This window comes from Malus domestica, chromosome 04, assembly GCF_042453785.1.
Source record: "Malus domestica chromosome 04, GDT2T_hap1".
Taxonomy (NCBI): Eukaryota; Viridiplantae; Streptophyta; class Magnoliopsida; order Rosales; family Rosaceae; genus Malus; species Malus domestica.
Window position 1 is genome coordinate 29,743,226 of NC_091664.1, and position 15,392 is coordinate 29,758,617.

The following is a 15,392-nucleotide window of genomic DNA, read 5'->3' on the forward strand; positions in this document are numbered from 1 at the left end:
GACTATGGTTTTGTAACAACTCAAGGATATGAATTTAGCTATTTCATGTTCAACCACCCCAAATATTAATTTAACTCGAGGATATTAACTTGACCTAACTTCTCACGATGCAAGCTGATTGTATTCGTGTTACACAATGTCATGCTCTTTAACTTAATCAAATAAAAATAGTATCGCATGATTGGTTTTAGGCAAGGTCTAAAATATCGATATTATCCCGATATTTCCATCGAAATTTCCGTGTTTTTGGACTACCGATATTTCCGATATTATCGATATTTTAGACCTTGATAGGAACTCTATGTGGTACTAAGTCACTCATGTATTTTACCATGTAATGTATAAAGTGTAAAATATTGTACTAATTCATTATATATAAATGATTATGGCATGTTTAAACTTCTTTCATTAATTACTGCATATTTTTTACACTCACAATATTTGCCAGCTCGCTATATAATCAACTTAAATCAGTTAAATCTATCATGCAATGCATTTCCTTCCAATTTTTTGTGATAAACTAATAGATAATTGACTAAATAAACATTCTGCAAAGTTTCAATAAAAATTTCCATGTTTTTCTTACAATTTCTGTGGTTTTTATTCAATTTTTATCGATATCGATAATATCCCGATATTTCCATCGAAATTTCCGTGTTTTTGGACTACCTATATTTCTGATATCATCGATATTTTAGACCTTGGTTTTAGGCACAATTATATTTGTGTCTTGTTTCTATATTTCTCATTAAAAAAAGAAGAAGAATATGCACATTTTCAACTTTTGTGCGTGCAAAATTTTTCAAGCATAAGAAAACTAATACAACAACAACAAAGTTTTATTTCACATATTAGCTTAATGAATCTGAAAATGCCATTGCGATAGATTTTTTTAAAGGTTTTTTTTTTCTCTGTAAGTATACATCTTAACCCTGATAAGTGGCCATGTGGAAAAGTGCGAACCACAGCTCACTAAAGAAAAAATCGGAGGTCCTGAATTCGATACTTTGTAAGCTGTGGATCAATGAAATTCTCAACTAACCTCCTCTGAATCTAAAAATGGTGAATAATTGTGATTCGTCACCAGTTATTTGCTTTTCAAAGGGAAAAAAAAAATGAAAGTACACATAATACATCTTTATCCATATGTTGACATCTTCCTTTTGTTTTTGCTTAATCCTTTGGAAAATGTCTTCCTCGGTTTCTTTCTTCTATAGTTTGTGGCCATTATTTAATTAAGAGACGGCTTTAATGATAATGAAGGGGAAATGTTGACTTTGGGGGAGCTCAAAACAACTTCTTTCCACATGTCACTCCTCTAGAATTACAACTGCCCCTTTTGAATTTTGCACACCTTGTTGAATTTAGTACAAGTCTTTTGGAACTCTACAAAACGAAAAAAATAAACTTTAGTCAAGTTTAGTTAACATAACTTTTAGCAAAATATGATTGTGTTGTACAGGGATACATCTGCCACTAAACTACAATCCTGAGTTATAAATATAATATAATTTTGCAGTACAACTATTAACGGATTCTAAATTTGATTGGCATCGAAGTGAATCAAAATCTTATAATTATTAAAAATTTATATATCTTGTTGTGATACAAGTTACAACTACATATCAACGTCTTGAATTTGATTGGCACTCATTTATATCAACATCTTTAATTACATAAAATTCTTGTAATTTATTGATTTTGTGATACAACTAAAAATCGACAAGTCTTGAATTTAATTGGCATCCGTTCGGATCAACATCTCATAATTACCATACTCTATGGTTTTTTGTTGTCATCAAATGGTAGGATTTGAAAGGTGATTATCTCCATAAACAGATTAAAACCTGAATGATTCTTTGTTCTGGTAGTATCTAGTATGTGCTGACTTTGGGAAACCCTAGGTAGACCCAAAGAAATATCCGATTTTATTGAAGATAACTTTAACGTGGGCAATTGGCAACTACACACCCCCCTTTCACGTTTTTTTTTTTTTAATATTATGGAACCTTCTTCCAGTCGACAAACTAGGCCGCCATCGGAAGCTTCTCGTCTCCTTTGATACCTTCTCAAATTTTCCATCTTAATCAATTATTAATTAAGCTCATAAGCCTGTTGATTTAATACATAAATAATCCTTTTAATTTTCTTTGTTTGGGTTCTAAGAAATCTTCGAAACCCTTCAAACTTTATATATATAGAGAGAACCAAGCCTCGTTAGAAACAACCCTTCACATCTTCACATAAACCTCCCTCCCTCTCTCTCCCGCCATCTCTCTCTCTCTCTCTCTCTCTCTCTCTCTCTCTCTCTCTCTCTTTAAAAAACTGATACAAATGGCTTTCTCTAAGTCCATAGCCTTTTTAGCTGTGCTTCTGGTAGCGCTGCCCATCGCTGCTTTCGCGGACTGGCCGTATAACTTAGCTCCTACTATTGCCGGTAAGCACTTCATTTTATCTCCAAAACAGATTTTTTTTCAAACTTTGTCTGTAACTCACTGTAGGCTCGACAAACAAAGAGAAGATGTTTATGAACGACATGTATAGTCTCTTTTTATATAGAGTAAAAGACTGTTTACTACCCTCATGTTTCGTGATTTTCAACATTTAGTATATTAAGTTTTTTTCGTCTCAGATTCATATTTTGGAACAGTCTCATACATCCGTTAGTCAAACTGTTAAATTTGCCGTTAATTGTGACGTGGCGTCCATGTGAACAATGACTGGGCGCCACGTGTCATCCATGTTTCTTCTTCTTCTTCTTCCTCCGACTGAAACTTTTTTTTTTCCTTCTTCTTCTTCTTCTCCTTCCTCCGAATCTGGGGAAGTTTTTTTTTTTTTTTTTTTCCTTCTTCTTCTTCTTCCTCCGAATTTGGGTTGCAGATTCGGTTTTTTTTTCTTCTTCTTTCTTCTTCTTCTTCTTCTTCCTCCGACTGCAACTTTTTTTTTTCTTCCTCCTTCTTCTCCTTCTTCCTTCTTCTCATTCTTCCTTCTTCTTCCTTCTTCTTCCTCCGAATCTGGGGAAGATAAAGGTTTTTTTTTTTCTTCTTCTTCTTCTTCTTCTTCTTCTTCTTCTTCTTCTTCTTCTTCTTCTTCTTCTTCTTCTTCTTCTTCTTCTTCTTCTTCTTCTTCTTCTTCTTCTTCTTCTTCTTCTTCTTCTTCTTCTTCTTCTTCTTCTTCTTCTTCTTCTTCTTCTTCTTCTTCTTCTTCTTCTTCTTCCTTCGACTGCAACTTTTTTTTTCTTCCTCCTTCTTCTCCTTCTTCCTTCCTCCTTCTTCTTCTTCCTTCCTCCTTCATCTTCTTCCTTCTTCTTCCTTCTCCTCCCCAGATTCGGAAGAAGAAGAAGAAGAAGAAAAAAAAAATTCCCTAGATTTGGAGGAAGAAGAAGAAGAAGGAGAAGGAAGAAGAAGGAAGAAGGAGAAAAAGGGGAAGGAAGAAGGAGGAAGGAAGAACAAGAAGGTCTTCTTCTTCTTCTTCTTCTTCTTCTTCTTCTTCTTCTTCTTCTTCCTTCGACTGCAACTTTTTTTTTCTTCCTCCTTCTTCTCCTTCTTCCTTCCTCCTTCTTCTTCTTCCTTCCTCCTTCATCTTCTTCCTTCTTCTTCCTTCTCCTCCCCAGATTCGGAAGAAGAAGAAGAAGAAGAAAAAAAAAATTCCCTAGATTTGGAGGAAGAAGAAGAAGAAGGAGAAGGAAGAAGAAGGAAGAAGGAGAAAAAGGGGAAGGAAGAAGGAGGAAGGAAGAACAAGAAGGAGGAAGAAAAAAAAATTGCAGTCGGAAGAAGTAGAAGAAGAAGAAAAAAAAACGTGGACGACACGTGGCGCCCAGTCATTGTTCACATGGGTACCACGTCACAATTAACGGCAGATTTAACAGTTTGACTAATGGATGTATGAGACTGTCCCAAAATTTACATTTTAGGTATGAATCTGAGACAAAAAAAAACTTGATGTACTAAATGTTGAAAACCACGAAACATGAGGATAGTAAACAATCTTTTACCCTATTATATATATAAGTTGGTTTCTTTCTTCTTACACATCTTCTTCTTGTTACAGCTCAAATATGTGATCAAGTTGAGTGTGGAAAGGGAACATGCAAATTTGATATAAACGAACCATTAGGTTTCACGTGCGAGTGCGACCCTAACTGGAAGCGAACGCGTGATGGTGACGATGATTTGAAGTTTCTCCCCTGTGTCATCCCCAACTGTAAGCTCTAATTCTTGTTGGATTTTTGGATCGTCGGGCCTGCCCCACTCTAACGATACCGATATTGTCCTCGCCTTTAACACCTGCCCAATTCGTCAGGTGTGGAGTTTTACCACAAAAGGTCTCGGTACTAGTTAGAGTGGAGTAATCATATTTAAACCCCTTGGTTTCTTTTCCCACCACTGATTTGGGACTTTAACAATTCTCTCCCTCTCGAATAAAACTTGAGGAGCAAGATTTTGTTTTGCAGGATGTCACTTAGGATCGATTCTAATTTTTCGTGTTTCGCAGGCACACTGAACTACAACTGCCAGCCCGCTCCACCTCCAGTTCCTCAGAAAGAAGTCCCTCGCAATTTGTCTGCCTTTGAACGTAATTACCACTAAGCCAGCTCAATTATCTCATCCATTAATTCACATAATTAAATTAATCGCTTGGTTATTATTAATTTGTTACTAATAACTCAAAATTTTGGGGTTTAAACAGCTTGTTACTGGGCTTACTGCGGAGAAGGTAACTGCGTAAGGAACAGTACATACCATTACACCCCCATCTGTGAATGCAACTCCGGCGCCACTAATCTTCTCAATGTCACATTATTCCCCTGCTACAATCAATGTATGAACTCTAACTAATTACTTGTCTTAATTCTGGTTTAAAACATAATTAACAAACTTTCGAGAAGCTGGAGACAGTGACAGGAACTCTAATTTTTTCGTAATCTTTCAGGCACGCTTCAGAGTGACTGTGCGAGCCTTGGAATCAAGGTTGCAAACTCAAATTCCTCCACTAGCCCTGGGAGCACCACTAACTCTGGGAGTGACAATAGTCAAGGTGAGACTGTAATTTGTTTGTTCTTTTTGGGTTATCAAATTTTAGACTTGAGATTAAGGCAAACTAATTAAAAGCCCGTTCGATGACCATGTTATTTTTAGATTAATTTCTAATTAACAATAAGGATCAAGACTTGGTCAAGGGGCTTGAGGTTTCAAAAGTCGACATTTCTTCGTAATTAACTATGAAAATAAAACCTAAAATCTATAACTCAGCCATGTTGAGCACTCAAATAACACAATATGCTGATTTTTTTTTCTTCTCCTTTTTTCCCCTCGTTTTCCAGCTACGTCGTTTTTGCCCGGAAAGTTCCAGTTGATGGCTGTAGCGATGGTGTCTGTGGGTCTGATTCTGAGGAAGTAGGGTGCAAGAAACCGCCACGGCCGAGATTGTGCATTACATTTGTTCTTGTTTGATCATACTATAGTTTCACTCACTTCAGATTCATTTTTTTGTTGTAAAATTACTTTGATGTTTCCCCAGTTCATCAGTTTGTATACAGTCAGTTTGTGTAAATAGATCGACACACGGTCATAGCCCGATGACCCATATATTGCACTTGTATACAGATTCTTATGAACCATCAATATGTTGACATCTTCCTTTTGTTTTGGCTTAAACCTTTGGAAAACGCCTTCCTCGGTTTCTTTTTTTGGTCCTGAAAAGTAAATTTCATTAATCTAAAATAAGGTTACGGGCCAACACCGTGGAAGGCAAAATAATCCAAGTATATTGGAGGAAAATAGATAAATAAACGCTTAGCCCAATTAAATAAACAAAAACGAAAACCCAAATCCCTAATATCTAACTGCAAAAAACAGCGTCCGCCGCTGTCATCGCCACAAAAGTCTTGCCAGCAGCTGCCTAAGCAGCAATAGTAGAGAAAATGACCGAGTGGTGAAATCAACCAAGACAACACCACACAACCAAACCTGCAACCAAAAGCACACCACATCCAGATTTCTTCACCAAATACGCAGAACCAAGAGATAGTCACCGGATTCAAATCTTATTCACTAATCTTTGCAAATATATACAAACACAGTAACACATGGGTATAAGGTGAGGCTAAGGATATGTAAAATACCCTACTTTAGTCATAGCCACAGAACACTTGACCTTGAGGGAATTGTAGCATGCTGGTTGGGGGAGAGAAAGTGAGGGAGAAAAATAAATTTGACAACCATATCCGGCCTGGAGTCCTCAAATCAAAACAAAGGACGGGGTGGGATGGATTAGAGCAAGTCCGCCGTTGAACCTTGCTCGGGGGATAGGCGAGAGGAAAGGGCCCGAGGGCCGGTGGGTTCGGCTCCAGCGTTGGGCAGCTCGAGTGAGGGTGGGAGCCCGAGGGCCAGGCCCGTGAAGGATTGACAGCCCTTCAGCCCGAGGGGTGTGACGTCAGGCTGACGCCATGCCTGGCGTCGGTCCTTTTTTTTATTTTTTTTGTGTCGGGCGCATGCCCCTCATGCACGCGTGGGGGTGCGTCAGCTGACACGTTTTCAGTCTGAATGACCAGCGCGCAGTGACCTTTGGGAAGCCACGTGGCTTCCCACGGTTCGTTCGATCCCAATAGCTCTTTAATACGAGCCGTCCGATTTCCAACGGTAATAAAAAAAAAAGCTGATTTAATATCAACCATTTGATCTGAGATCAACGGTTGATGTTACTCTGCTTTATAAATTAAAAAAAAAAGTTTTAAAATTAAGAAAAATTACCGTTGTGACACGTGGCACAATCTGGAGTGTTGGAATTCAATTTTTTTTTAAATCCAACGGCAGAGATTAATTATTTGAATAAAAAAAATTTAAAAATTTTAAAAAATCTGAAAAAAAAATCTGAAAATTAAAAAAAAAAATGTTTCTACTTTTCGATAAATACCTTCTCATTATCATCTACCTTACACCACAATTTTATATGTTCTCAACTACTTTCAATCACATTCCTATCTTTCTCTCAAAGTTTCAATCCAATTTTTTTCAACATAATGACTACTGATGCAGGTACGAATTGGACGTCTCTTGAAGATGTTGCATTGTGTACTAGCTAGGTTGAAGTTACTCATAGTTCGCGTACGGGTAATGAGACGTGGCACAACGAGAACGATTTAAAATCTGATCGAAATCTATCTTCAAATATTTTGAAAAGATAACAACACGTGGCACGATGACATTGGATAAAAATCTTATCGAAATCTATGACCAATAATAGTCGTTTTGGGTAAATAACACGTGGCACAACGAGAACGATTTAAAATATCTTATCCGAAATTACAAATAAATTTATTTAGTATTATTTTGTAAAAAAAAAATTAATAATATTTTATTGCCTATTGCTAGGGCTATTCAAGTGCAACGGTGAAGATGCAAAAGACAGTTACTGTTCATTAAGGCAGTTACTGTTCACAGAGTGGATTGAATAGTAGATTGCCTGGAGGGGATGACTCCAAGGGTGGAATTGCTCTTATGGGGGAAGGGAGGCAAAGGGAAAAAGTAAGGGAAGGTGGAGTTTTGGGTTTAGACAGTAGAGGCCAGAGGAGAGAGGGAAGGGAGGAGAGAAGGGTCATGAAGCCCAAAACTTGTTTAATTAAGAAACGGCTTAATGAAGGGGAAATGTTGACTTTGTTGGAGCCCTAAACTTCTTCCACGTGTCACTCTTCTAGAATTACAACTTCCCCTTTTGAATTTTGCACACCTTGTTGAATTTAGTAATTAGCACAAGTCTTTCTGTGCAAAAGGCAAGAAAGAAACTTTAATCAAGTTTAGTTACGTAATTTATAGTAAAATATGATTACGATTAGGTCACCTTTAACCAAATGTATTGTTCTGTACAACAATACATTTGCTCACTAAATTATAATACTAAACAACAAATATAATAGGATTTTGTGGTACAACTGTTAACGGGTTTTGAATTTAATTGGCACCGAAATGAATCAACATCTCATAATTATTGAAAATTCATATAACTTGTTGGTTTTATGGTACAACTAAAGATCACTACGTCTTAGTTTCATCCAGTCTTTAATAACTTGATTAATTTTAGATAATAGTTGATAGAAACAACACTTGTAAGGAGTTTGTTGAAACTAAGAAATATAAGCATGCCTTCTATCCACACAAGAATAAATGAAGTTATTTGAAAATACCTGCTAGTGGAGGAAGACCACCTAAAGATAAGAGACATAGGGCTAAAGAGAGCCAAAAAAGTATTATTTGTGTATAATCATGCATAATTTCGAATGCTATCAATTCTATTACGTAGATCAAATGATACAATTCAAGCAAAAGTTCTTAGATTCATGCAATTTGATTGACACCTAGTTAGATCAACATCTCATAATTACATATAATTCTTGTGACTTATTGATTTTGTAATACAACTCAAAATTAACATGTCTTGAATTCGATTGACACTCGTTCGGACCAGCATCTCATAATTACCAAACTCTATGGTTTTTTCGTTGTCATCAAATATTAGGATTTGAAAGGTGATTATGTCCATAAACTTGGAGATCAAAACCTGAATGATTCTTTGTACTAGTAGTATCGACGTGTTGACTTTGGCAAACCCTAGGTGGACCCAAAGAGAAAAAAATCCCATTTTATTGAAGATAACTTTGACGTGAACAATTGGCTTGGCAATTACAACCCCTCTTCAATGGCGGATCCACAGTGGGGTCAATGGGGTCACACGACTCCTTGGAAGCCATGGAAACAACCTTAGAGACCCCTTGGAGCTGCTGGTGTGACCCCTTGGCTGCACACCAAGTGTTTGACGAAAGGTCTGAAAGAACTCCATGGCGAAATTGTACGGATTTGTATCCACCATGAAGGAGGGAAGGTCTCGGCTTGTGAAAGATAATGGCAAACCTGGTAATTCTATTGGACATGGAAGGACATTGTTCGTACCAGAACTAGTATTATCCCGGATGAGATCTTTGTACCCGTTAAAGTAATAGTAGTAGATGTCGAAAACCGTGGCTGGCTGAATCCAAAGCAGCACGCGTGGGAGGTGAAGTTCATGTGCCATCCCTGCCGACCAAGGGAGAAGTAATGAGTAGACTAGGCAAGTGTAAGGGTGACCCTCGTTTGCACTTGCGACTACAAGGTCGGTGATGGCTTGTGCTCCGTGGTGCCGCAACTCCGACATGTAGTGGTCGATGTTGTCACCGGGCTTAAACCTGTCATCGTACCCATCAGAGAAGGGCGCATAAGTCAATCCATCTGGAATTGAGCCATTGCCTATGTGATGATGAGCTAAGAGACTGGTAACGAAGGTGACATGCGCACCTGTAGTGTTGATAAGGCGCTTGGCGTATTGGAGGGAAGGGTTGATGTGGCCTTGAGTCGGATATGTGACAAGTAGAAAGCGGTGTTGCACCATGGCAGCGCATGTGATTGCGGAGGTGCGTGGAGTTGTTGGAAGTAGAATAAGTAGACTTGATGAAATGACGATATGCATGTCGTTTCTGTTAAAAAAAATTTGCGCGCTGCGCGCGCTATCCTTATTGACCCCCCAAACATTATTTCCTGGATCCGCCACTGCCCCTCTTCACGTTTGTTTTTAAAAAAAATTATGGAACCTTCTTCCAGTTGACAAACTCAGGCCGCCATTGGAAGCTTCTCTTCCACTTTGATACCTTCACAAATTTTCAGTCTTAATCTCATATCAATTATGCTCATAAGCGTGTTGATTTAGTAAATAATTAATTCTTTTATTTTCTTTGTTTGGGTGCTAAGAAATCTTGAAACCCCTTCAAACTTTATATATATATATAGAGAGAGCCTAACATCATCAGAAACAACACCCCCTTCACATCTTCACATAAACCTCTTCTCTCTCTCTCTCTCTCTCTCTCTCTCTCTCTCTCTCTCTTTAAAAAACTGATACAAATGGCTTTCTCTAACTCCATGGCCTTTTTAGCTGTGCTTCTGATAGCGCTGCCCATCGCTGCCTTCGCCTGGGACTTGCCGAATAACTCTACTATTGGCGGTAAGCACTTCATTTTCTCTCCGAAACATTTTTTTTTTCAAACTTTGTCTGAAACTCACATAGGCTCGACGAACAAAGAGAAGATGTTTATGAACGACATATAATCCTTTTTATTATTATTATTCGTATCAGTTGGTTTCTTTCTTCTTACACATCTTCTTGTTGTTGCAGCTCACATATGTGACCGAATTGAGTGTGGAAAGGGAACGTGCAAAGCCGATTTAACCAAACCATTAGGTTACACATGTGAGTGTGACGCTAACTGGAAGCGAACGCGTGACGGTGACGATGATCTGCAGTTTCTCCCCTGTGTCATCCCCAACTGTAAGCTCAAATCCTCTCCCTCTCAAATAAAATGTTCAGAAGCGAGATTCCGTTTTGCAGGATGTCACTTATGATCGATCAATTCTAATTTTCACGTTTTTGCAGGCTCACTGAACACCAACTGCCAGCCAGCTCCACCTCCAGTTCCTCAGAATGATGTTCCTAACGATATATCCGCCTTTGATCGTAATTACCACTAAACCAGCTCGATCATCTCATCCGTTAATCCACAATTAAATTAATCACTCGGTTCTTTTTACTAATAACATGTATTTTCGGGTGTTAAACAGCTTGTTACTATGCTTACTGCGGAGAAGGTAAATGCGTAAGGAACACCACATACCATTACACACCCTTCTGTGAATGCAAATCCAGCGCCACTAATCTTCTCAACGTCAAGGCTTTTCCCTGCTACTATCAATGTAAGAACACTAAATAAACTTGTTTTAATCCTGGTTTAGAACATACTTACAAACTTTCAAGAAGCTGGAGAAAGTACTGGGAGCTCTAATCTTTTCGTAATCTTTCAGGCGCGCTTCAGGCTGACTGCGAGAGCCTCGGAATTAAGGTTGCAGACTCAAATTCCTCCACTGACAATAGTGAAGGTGAGATTGTTTGTTCTTCGTTTTGGGTTATCGAATTTTAAACTTAATGTGAAGGCAAACTAATTAAAAGCTTGTACGATAACCACGTCGTTTTTAGATTAATTTTCTAATTAACTTGCTTGACAAGAAGGATTAAGACTTTGTCAAGGGGCTTGAGGTTTCAAAAGTTCATTTCTACGCAATTGACTTTGAAAATATAGCTTAATTTATTTCTACAACTCAGCCATGTTGAGCACACAAATGACGCAATATGTTGACTTTTTTTTTTTTTTTTTTTTTTTTTGCTCCTCTCGTTTTCCAGCTACGTCGTTTTTGCCCGGAAAGTTCCAGTTGTTGGCCGTGGTGATGCTGTCTGTGGGTCTGATTCTGAGGAAGTAGGGTGCAAGAAAACGCCACGGTCGAGATTCTGCATTACATTTGTTCTTGTTTGATCATACTTTAGTTTCACTCACTTCAGATTCATTTTTTTGTTGTAACATTGCTTTGATGTATCCCCAGTTCATCAGTTTGTATAAAGTCTGTTTACGTAAATAAATCGACACACGGTCATAGCCCGATGACTCTCATATACGGCACTTGTATACAGATTTTTACGAGTACAATAATTTTATGAACCATCTATCATTGACAGAGCAGATTTTCAACAAGTATTGTATGGCTTTCTAAGCTACACAGACACAGACACAGACACAGACACGCACACAGACACGCACACACACTAACATACACCGGGTAGATATAGATTTCTCGACGTCATAAGCAAATCAACTTTCCGCAACAAAGGAAAAGATTTTACAAGTCGATAAAATCCACCCTCGTGAAACAATTAGAACTGATGCAATCAGCATAAGAAATGAAGACAAAGAGGTCATACACTAATAAAAAAATTCATTAGAACACTTCCAAAACAATCGAAAAGCTTTTACACGTTGATCAAACCTGCCGTTACCAGACAATTAGAAGGACAGATGCCATCAACATAAATAGAACACAACCAAAAACATGATCAAGTTATAAATACGCCACTCAGGTTGCAACCGAAATCATATCGCAGGTTCTGTATGATTTAGGCTTCAAGTTAACTGGTAACACGTAGTAATCCAAGCATTGAGTACAGGTGTACCATCGAGCGTTTTACTCCATAACTTTTTAAGATGCCATTGCAAAGAGAGAGCCACATGCATCATACATCACACAAGAGAGCGATTAACTACTAACATAAGTGGTTCACCGATCGATACTCAGTTCATTTTCGAGTAACATTGATCACAAAAAGCTACCAAGTTTAAATATCAGTTCAAAAGAAATGTTGTTGAAATCTTACCTATTCTGGAAGACAAACTGAAACGCGGGAATCACTTGACCCTCGAAAGCCTCAAGAAAAGCTTGGGTTACAGTTGATGGAGGCAGTTCTCAGTATACTCTCCTAAAATTATACAGAAACAGGACTGCCAATAACTCAAAATATAATAGCAGAAGTGTGAGCTAAGAATCTAAGACAGTAACGAGGTCCATTCGGGTGACTGAAAATCGCAGAAGCACGAAGGTAATTCATTTCACATTATTTCACAATTCACAATTCCATCATTCTTTAGTATCATTAGTATACCACTGGTCGAAACCGCAATGCTCAACAAACAATAAGACTATCGAATGCAGAATTTTCGACAAATTTCCCATTTCGCCAATCTAAAATTACACCAAAGCAGCTAAATTTCACCAGTAAATACTGAACAACAAGCAGCAAGTACCAAAACCCCCCAAAAATATGGAAAAAAACAGAGTACTAATGGAGATTCCAAATACTCACCACCACCGGAGAACCCGAAAAAAGCCAATCACTTGGTCTTCACATCCACTCCATCCGTGCCCGCAATGATCACCGCCGTCGCCATGTCCAAGAACAACCCATGTTCCACAACCCCTTCAAATTTCAAAATCTCCTTCCCTGCCGCCGGCCCGTCTTTAATCGGAGTCTGGAAGTACAAATCCACAATGTAATTGAAGTTATCAGTCACATACGGCTTCCCGTCGCCGTCGATCCTCAATTTCGCCTCCACCCCTTCTTCCTTAAACAGCTCCTGAAGCCTCACCAAGTTGTACTTCCAGCAGAACTGCACCACCTCCACGGGCATTGCCAGCCCGCTTCCACCGAGCCCAGTCACTAGCTTCGTCTCATCCGCCACCACCACAAACTTCTCCGACGCCGCCTCCACCATCTTCTCCCTCAGCAAAGCTCCGCCGCGCCCTTTGACCAAATCGAGATTTGGGTCGACCTCATCGGCGCCGTCGATCGCCAAATCGATCTTCGGGTGGTCGTCAAGCACCGAAAGGGGAATACCCAACTGGCGAGCTTGGTCCTCCGTGCGCTTGGAAGTCGGGACTCCGACGATGTCCTTCAATTCGCCGGATTTGAGAAGCTCCCCGAGCTTGGAGACCACGAAGGCGGCAGTGGAGCCAGTTCCGAGGCCAAGGACCATACCGGATTTGACGTACTCGACGGCCTTGTCGGCGGCTAGCTTCTTGAGGTCGTCTTGAGTGAGGGCAGGGACTGTGCGGGCTTTGACGGACATGGGCCTGTAGGAAGAAGGTGAGCGCATGTTAGGGGATTTGGGGGTGCGCAGGAAAAGGTGGGTGGCGGTGGAGGCATTGTGGGGGGAGAGGAGGGATATGGCGGAGGAAGCCATTGAAGAAGTGGAGAGTGGAGGAGGAGGAAGATAGAAGAAGGAGAATTGGAGAGGAAATAAGAGGTGGATTTTGCTTCCTCTGTTTTTTGTTTGTTCCTGTGAGCTCTGTTTTTTTGTATTTTCAAAGGTTTATGCTTTGGATATACAAAATGTGACGTTTTTGGGGTGGGTGGTTGGTGGTGGTGGCTTGCTATTTGGTTTGGTTGAGATAAGAGGTTGTGGGTGAGGATTAAGAGTTGTTAGATTCGATTCTCGTTAAATGTGAATTTGAATCACATTATTGTTAACCTATTATGAGGTTAAGCTCACATTCTTTCCTTTAGTGTATATAATATCGTTTGTTTAAAAAAAAAATAAAAATAGAGGATTAGGATTACACATCTTTTACCTTTCATTAGAGTTTCAATATAATTTAAGTTCGTACTTATAGTCTAAAATAATATTTACTGTTATTGTACTTTAAAAAAAAAAATATATATTTTCTCTCTAAGTTTGAATATTCGAGTAACTGATTCTCTTTTGATTTATATGATTTGAATGACATAAATAAACAAAAGTATGTAAAAAAAATGCGTGTGAAAATCACTTGCCGTGAATATAAGTTCATGGGGTTAAGTTTTACACTTTTGAAATTTAGATGATTTGAAAACGTGTGAAAATCACTTCCTGTGAATGTAAGTCCATGGGGTTAAGTTTTACACTTTTGAAATGTAGGTGATTTGAAAATAAGGTAAATTGTTAATCATACATTTTCTTAACAAATAATTGTGTCATTAGAATAGAAAGAAATATCACAAGTGACCCTCAACTACAGTGGTAGAGAAGAGTGTTCGCTTTGCACTACGACGTGAGTTCGAACCTTGTCGGCTCTCTAATATAATATATTTATCGTTTGACAAAAAAATAAGAATAAAAAGAATTATCTCTTTTACAAGATGAAGAATCGAGGGCAGATATGTTGAAATTTAATTCATTGGAACAAAAATTAGATTCAATGGATTTGCGGGTGGTAAATTTCAATTTGTGTATATTATATTTATCTTGTTGGCGTGATTGTTTGGTAACCATCTGTGATTCAATCAAATCTATGAAAATTGAGTGCTGACCAGCTGCTCCCACAACTAGATCAGTACTCACCAACTAGATAGCAAGAACACAAGGACCTTTATTTATTTATTTATTTATTTTTGTTGAATAAAGTAATTGTTAATTTGCATCAAATTTGTGTAACCAAAGTCAACTACAATATTTGTATTGCTAAAAACATGTTTCATCTCAACATAAACCGTTTTGGAAGAGAAAGAAAACATCTAATCTGAAAAATTCTTTAGTTCGAACGTTTTTGTATGATAACCTAACACAAGAAAGTAGGATCGATACTAGACTAAGAAGGTGGCATTGGAAGAAGGGGGTTGGAAGGGATCAAAATAAATAGAGTAGTCATATATATTGACAGACGAACAATCATGTGGTACGGTCGTTTGAGTTTACAAATTTTTCCACTCTAAGACACATCTACTTGCCACTTAATGATATGATCGAGTGATATTTTTTTCAACTTGTAAATAAAGATATTTAATTTCAATGGTCATAGATGAAGAGTTCAATACTAATATATAAAAAAAGCATGATTTAACTCTAAATCTACCTATTAAAAAAATATTTTATTTTATAGAAAAGAGAAAAGTAAATTTATAGTAAGAAAAAAAACTAACAAAATAAATTTATCCTCTTCTGTGTGACATTC

At 38.1% G+C, this 15,392-nt stretch overlaps 4 protein-coding genes and 1 long non-coding RNA gene across 5 annotated transcripts; 2 read left to right on the forward strand and 3 right to left on the reverse strand.

Moving 5' to 3' along the window:
• Positions 1 to 2,222: 2,222 nt before the first annotated feature.
• LOC103408711 (uncharacterized) lies at positions 2,223 to 5,643 on the forward strand. Its single transcript, XM_029101553.2, has 6 exons — positions 2,223 to 2,437; positions 4,051 to 4,203; positions 4,495 to 4,575; positions 4,690 to 4,821; positions 4,933 to 5,037; positions 5,324 to 5,643. The coding sequence occupies exons 1-6, from the start codon at positions 2,335 to 2,337 to the stop codon at positions 5,398 to 5,400; spliced, it is 651 nt and encodes a 216-aa protein (XP_028957386.1). The 5' UTR covers positions 2,223 to 2,334; the 3' UTR covers positions 5,401 to 5,643.
• Positions 5,644 to 8,691: 3,048 nt separating this feature from the next.
• Positions 8,692 to 9,420, reverse strand: LOC139195101 (phloretin 4'-O-glucosyltransferase-like). The gene has a single exon (XM_070820294.1). The coding sequence runs from the start codon at positions 9,418 to 9,420 to the stop codon at positions 8,692 to 8,694; it is 729 nt and encodes a 242-aa protein (XP_070676395.1).
• A 313-nt stretch (positions 9,421 to 9,733) lies between these two features.
• LOC103434157 (uncharacterized) lies at positions 9,734 to 11,524 on the forward strand. Its single transcript, XM_008372469.4, has 6 exons — positions 9,734 to 10,029; positions 10,201 to 10,353; positions 10,459 to 10,539; positions 10,644 to 10,775; positions 10,884 to 10,958; positions 11,260 to 11,524. Exons 1-6 carry the CDS (start codon positions 9,930 to 9,932, stop codon positions 11,334 to 11,336), a joined length of 618 nt encoding a protein of 205 aa, XP_008370691.3. The 5' UTR covers positions 9,734 to 9,929; the 3' UTR covers positions 11,337 to 11,524.
• Positions 11,525 to 11,829: 305 nt separating this feature from the next.
• Positions 11,830 to 12,468, reverse strand: LOC103419496 (uncharacterized). Its single transcript, XR_003772784.2, has 2 exons — positions 12,283 to 12,468; positions 11,830 to 12,103 (listed from the first exon to the last, which is right to left on the reverse strand). It is a non-coding gene; the product is annotated as an uncharacterized lncRNA (long non-coding RNA).
• Positions 12,469 to 12,612: 144 nt separating this feature from the next.
• Positions 12,613 to 13,892, reverse strand: LOC139187457 (probable ribose-5-phosphate isomerase 3, chloroplastic). Its single transcript, XM_070820056.1, has one exon. It carries the CDS (start codon positions 13,643 to 13,645, stop codon positions 12,797 to 12,799), a length of 849 nt encoding a protein of 282 aa, XP_070676157.1. The 5' UTR covers positions 13,646 to 13,892; the 3' UTR covers positions 12,613 to 12,796.
• Positions 13,893 to 15,392: the final 1,500 nt, after the last annotated feature.